The 5,499-nt window shown below is 48.1% G+C and overlaps 1 protein-coding gene across 1 annotated transcript; it reads right to left on the reverse strand.

Moving 5' to 3' along the window:
* Positions 1-1,047: 1,047 nt before the first annotated feature.
* Positions 1,048-5,466, reverse strand: IL10 (interleukin 10). The gene is made up of 5 exons (XM_011384997.2): positions 5,196-5,466; positions 4,345-4,404; positions 3,919-4,071; positions 2,921-2,986; positions 1,048-1,867 (listed from the first exon to the last, which is right to left on the reverse strand). Exons 1-5 carry the CDS (start codon positions 5,358-5,360, stop codon positions 1,775-1,777), a joined length of 537 nt encoding a protein of 178 aa, XP_011383299.1. The 5' UTR covers positions 5,361-5,466; the 3' UTR covers positions 1,048-1,774.
* Positions 5,467-5,499: the final 33 nt, after the last annotated feature.

Raw genomic sequence — 5,499 nt, forward strand, 5'->3', positions numbered from 1 at the left:
TTTAAACTTTCCTGGCTGAGGGACTCATGGCTTCTTCTCTGTTTCAGTATAGAAGCCTTAGCAAAAAACAGCCTCGCTCCTTCTTTCTTGTCTTCTGCGAGCCTCCATTCTTAAACCTAACCTTTCATCTCAGAATTTCAGCTTTGATGCTCCCCACTTCCTTCCTATGGTTACTTTAACCGAAGTGAGTCAGGTCTTACTGAAAAACTGACCACAGCCAGTCCCATCCTACCCTGGACCAGGGATGCCGAGGCAGAGTGTGAGGGGGACCAGTGTTTACTCAGCCTATTCTTTCTCCCTCTCTCCAAGCCACTGGGCTTTGAGTAGGGTTTCCCCAGCCACCATGCCCCTCCCAGCAGACCGCAATCAGAAGCCAATCTCACATCTTTCTGATGGCTCAAGGAGGAGTGGCAGCAGCTTAAATCCTTTGGTATCCTATCAAGTGGGCTAATTTGCTTGTATTCTACTCTACTGGGACCAGCTAATTCCCTTTGATTTCAGCTCAAGAAGGGGTTTGTAGGAGTTTTTAGCTGTGAATACCAATAAAAACCAATTGTGTGCACTGGGACCATCTCTTAGTGCTAGAGCCATGATAGCAGTCTATCTAAATTCTAATGATAACCCAGGCAAACTAGTATTCACCCCTGGACCTTTGGTGCTTGAAGAAGCAAAAAAAAAAAACACCACCACCAACAAAAACAAAACAAAACAAACAAACAACAAAGCCACTAAACAACTTCTTCTGCCTATCTTTCTAATTCTGGTATGTAAACGATCTTCCTTAGCCTTGAAAATCGGCATGTTCTTTAAGGATTTAAGAATAATTTCTTAAAAGATTAAGTTTACGGGAAGACTATGATGGTCTTTGCTGTTGGCTTTTGGAGGAAGAATACCTATTTCCCCTGCTCAGATTTGGAACCTTCACACTCTGGGAGAGGGTAGCTGGCTTCTTACTCCGGAATGCAGAATTCATTCATCTACTCTCTTCTGTCTTGGAGACTTTGAGGGAATAATTTTCATAAGACAAAAGTCAACTGACACCATACATTTTAATAAGACCCATTTATTTATTCAAAATTAAAATCTGCTATGAAGACAGACAAACAATGTAACATTCCCAGAGGAATTGAATTGCTTCTAGTTAAAATTGAGTTCTATTAGAACCAATTTTAGATTGTTATAAATAACAAGTTAGCCACAGCTTTCAAGAAAAAAGTGATTGGAAAACAAGGTCAGGGGAATCCCTCTGAGCCACTGGAATATTAATTAACTGAGGGGCTACCTGGTTTCTCTCCCTAAGAGGTTAAGAGTCTTTGTAACATTCTGGGAGCCCCAGGCTTAGGGACAAAATAAATTAGAGGGAGGTGAGGGAAAAGAGCTCATATCGAGTGCGGTCAGGCTTGGAATGGAAGCTTCAGTTGGCTTCCCAAGAAACATTTTTTTCCTTATATAACATAATTTCTCTTAAATCACTTAAATACCATAGGGTATTACCCAACGGAAACAGCTTAAACACAGGTGGAAATAATAAATATTGAACAAAATTATAATATTGGGCTTCTTTCTAAATAGTTCACAGAGAAGCTCAGTAAATAAATAGAAGTGGGAGTTGAGGTATCAGAGGTAATAAATATTCTAGGAGAGAGGTCCGACAGGTTTCCTGAGGAGCTGGTGTGGATCTCTCGGAACCCTGGGTTAGATTTTGGAGATCTCCTATTTACATCCTAGGGTCTAGCAGAGTCGCCGTCCTGGATGTTTTCTTCCTTAGGATGTCTTACTTTTTCATCTTCATTGTCATGTAGGCTTCTATGTAGTTGATGAAGATGTCAAACTCACTCATGGCTTTGTAGACCCCTTTCTCTTGGAGCTGTGTATGAAGATAAGAAATGTTTAGTGAAAACCCAAACTGAGCAAGTAAGTAAGTGGGTCCCTTGCTTGGATGGTCATGACCCTGGGGCCTGGAAGCTGCCCTTGACCCCTCCAGTCAGGAGGAGAAGAACGGACTCAGGGAACCTGAGGATATGCCCAACTGCCTCGGGAAAGGCTGTGCGTTGACATGAAGCATAGCTCGTGGTGGCAAGAGGAACATCCACTCTGCAAAGCACAGTTTTCAAAAGGGTGCTTTTCCAATAATTTTAAAGGTCATGTGCTCACATGATGCTTATTCAGAATTTGCTGAAGGACCCTTAGAGGAACCACTTTGAAAGCAAGACAGTGAGAGAAGAGAGGGAGCCTCTTTTAGGTTTATTCTCTCTCACCGAGAGATTGAGCAGGGCCCCCCAACCCCACCGCTCCAGCCTACGTCAGGGGATTTGTATCCCCTTGATGGTGGAACCTTGCCCACTGTCTGTCCCCAGGCCCTGAAGAGGACACGAGCCACAGGCTTTCTTGGAAATGGGGTTTAAATGTTCATGGACATTTGATTTGAGAGTTGACATTCTCAAGCACCATGAGAGATGTAAGTGGCAGATGGAAAGTGAGCATGTTCCAACTCCAGATAAGTGAGAATCCTGCTTCCTGCTCTGCCTGAGTTCTGGGGAGTCCAGGCTGAACCCCTGGGTGTGTTTGTGTGTGCACATTCACGTGTCGGCTTCCTGCACGTGTGGCTTCAGTCTGGATTCCCAACAAGTTACTTTCTGTTTCCTTTGTCACTCTCCCCAGCACCCAGCTCACTGTGTTCACAGGTGGCTGGCTCAACTCACAGGGCTGCAAAGGCGGGGAGCAGTCATTTAGAAACCCCCAAAGACACTTCACAGAAAACAAATATAACCCAAGCGACAGCTCCTCACTGACTGAGGAGGTCACACCATCTGTTGGGTTCCCACAGTCCCTTCTAGTCAAGGAGGGGGCCTGCTTAGCAGCTGGGGAGTGGACAGAGGTCATGTTCCCCTAACCCTCCTTGCCACCGTCTAAAGCTTACCTTACTAAAAGCGCTCTTCACCTGCTCCACCGCTTTGCTCTTATTTTCACAGGGTAGAAAGCGATGCTGTGGAGGAAAGGAGAAAATGTTAAAGACACTGGCTCCCAGACCCTGAGTCCATAGCACTTGGGGGACAAGCTGGTGGCATGAAGAAGGGGCCAGGCTTGTCTCGAAGGCTTCCCCACACCCATAGCCCTATTGCTCATCCCTCCACACCAGACAGAGGAAAAACATAGCCCAGGAGATGAAATGTGTCTGCAAGGCTTGCGTGAAAACCCAGGTCTTGGAGCTTCCTCTTGTAGAATGCCCGGTGCTGACTAGATGCTGAGCCGGCCATTCTGGTTTTTTCCTGCTTCTCTGTCCTGTCCCTCCCCTTAAGTTCCAGCCACCGGAGACCATGTCTAAGTCCCCAAGGAACTGACACAGTCTCAACTCTGCGGACCAAGTTCTTTGCATTGTCCCATCCCACAAATAGAGACCCAAATCAACCCATTTCCCATTATCCGCGACAGAACAAAGGAAACCAGAAGTGAGGGTGTCATTTCTGTTGAAGAAATAAATTATCCTGGGGAATCGTTTGTAGACACGAGCCTCGGGGCCATTCTAGAATACCGGGGAAAATTCTGTCAGTCATTTTGGGCCCACCTAAAGTCCAAGATTAAGAGGTAAGTGGAGTTTCCTCTCTCCAGGGACCTTCACCTCCCGGCTCCTCCTGCCAGGCCCAGGGCTTAGGTCCCAAGGGACAAGGGAGCCCTGACTGAAGCTCTGGGCCCCTTTCATAAAGAGAGAGGCGAATAGTTAATAACCCACAAATGACTCACAAATAACAGGAAAGCTATTTGCAAACCTTCACATGTAAATGCCTAGCAGCCACCCCCACTCCTGCTCAGAGAGAAATGAGAGGGCTCCTGCCACTCTGTGTCTGTGTGTCTGGGTGTGGGATGGTGTTTCGGGAAGAGCCGAAAAGCTGCGAGGGAGAGAACGGGGCTGTTACTCACGCAGCGCCGAAGCCTCAGCCTGAGTGTCTTCAGCTTTTCCCCAAGGGAGTTCACGTGTTTCTTGATGTCTGGGCCCTGGCTCTCAGCCTGGGGCATCACCTCCTCCAGGTAAAATTGGATCATCTCCGACAAGGCTTGGCAACCCAGGTAACCCTAAGGGAAGGAGCAGAGGGGTGGTGACCGGTAGGAAGGGCTGCCGCTAGCTCGACAGGATAACTTAGTCCCCGGGAACCTTTCCTCGCCAGACTCCTTCCCCCACAACTGAGACCTTGGTAACCCTCTGGCTGGCTATGTGCTGAGTTAAGATCTTCCCACTTCTCCTTTTCAAAGTGAACGAAGAGGACCCAACTCCTTGCAGGCGTGAAGCAGAACCTCCCTTCTCCTAGTCACAGTGCATACTCCCCCACCCACCCACCTGGCTCTCACCTTAAAGTCCTCCAGCAAGGACCCGTTCAGCAATATGTTGTCCAGCTGGTCCTTCATTTGCTGCAAGAAGAACAAAAGGAGAATGAATCCAAGGTTTGGGGAAATACTTAAAGTGAATGTCCTTTATTTATAGAGTTTTTGATTTTTAATCACTGCAGCCCTGGCCCAAAAATGGAAAGGAGAGTTTTCAAAATGAGACATTCACTGTTGCTGAAACTCAGTCAAATCAGGTCCTCCTCCTTTTCGGGATCAAGTTATTTAAAACATTCTGCCCGATTTGGAAGCCAGGGCAGAAGCCTGACTCAGTCCTGGTCTTCTTCCTACAGAGACTCATCAGGTTTGAAGGGGCCGCCCGTGTCAGCCCCTCAGTGCTCTCTGCCTGTCTTCCTTCCTCCTGCAGACACCCCCGGCAGGTCTGAAGGCTCTCTGGAAATGGGAGGCAGCCGCTCACGCAGGTTTCCCCCTGCATGGTGCTTCCCCAAACTGTCAGTCTTTCAGGTTCTGGAATGCTCTAAGCAGAGGCATTCACCGCTTCCCTGCCACAGGGCTGGGGCGTCTGCACCTTAATGACCCCATTTGTGATTACTCCCAGCCAATAATGTCTCTGGCTCCAGCAGAATCTTATAAAAAGTTTCTGAGCATAGGAGAGAGAGTGCTTTTATCTTTTAGGCAGCTTTTCCTGCACCTTCATTGAAGCCCTGGCTTGACAGGGGGACTCTCTTAAGAATTTAAGTTTGGGGAGAATAGGTGCTGGTGATGGAGGCAAGCTAAAAGCAGGGTTCTTAGAGCTCTGGCAGGGCACCTAGTTCAGGTGGTCTCAGGAAAAACAGACGGGAAGGCATCATACTCACAAAGAAAGCCTTCACCTTGTCGAAGGCAGCTCGGAGCTCGTGAAGCATGCTGGGCAGGCTGGCTGGGAAGTGGGTGCAGCTGTTCTCAGACGGGGTGCGCTGGTCTCGGCTGGCTCCCACCCCGGCCAGGAAGACCAGGCAACAGAGCAGTGCTGAGCTGGGCATGGCGGAGCTCTGTCTTCTCCTACGAGTTGCTATGTGGTTTGGTTGAGCGAGAGCAAGCCCCTGATGTGTAGACCTCACCTACTGTGTCCCCCTTTTATATTGTGGGTTCAATGAGGCCTCCCATTCATAAAGCCACAGA

The sequence above is a fragment of the Pteropus vampyrus genome, unplaced genomic scaffold (assembly GCF_000151845.1).
Source record: "Pteropus vampyrus isolate Shadow unplaced genomic scaffold, Pvam_2.0 Scaffold640, whole genome shotgun sequence".
In the NCBI taxonomy this organism is placed as follows: Eukaryota; Metazoa; Chordata; class Mammalia; order Chiroptera; family Pteropodidae; genus Pteropus; species Pteropus vampyrus.

What these genes read in the sequence shown, in the direction of transcription:
- IL10 (XM_011384997.2), bottom strand. Translation starts at nt 5,360, where the DNA reads ATGCCCAGCTCAGCACTGCTCTGTTGCCTGGTCTTCCTGGCCGGGGTG. An exon ending in CCTTGCTGGAGGACTTTAAG is followed by an intron (nt 4,072 to 4,344) that starts GTGAGAGCCAGG and finishes TCCTTCCCTTAG; the next exon opens with GGTTACCTGGGTTGCCAAGC. An exon ending in GGCTGAGGCTTCGGCGCTGC is followed by an intron (nt 2,987 to 3,918) that starts GTGAGTAACAGC and finishes TTTCCTCCACAG; the next exon opens with CATCGCTTTCTACCCTGTGA.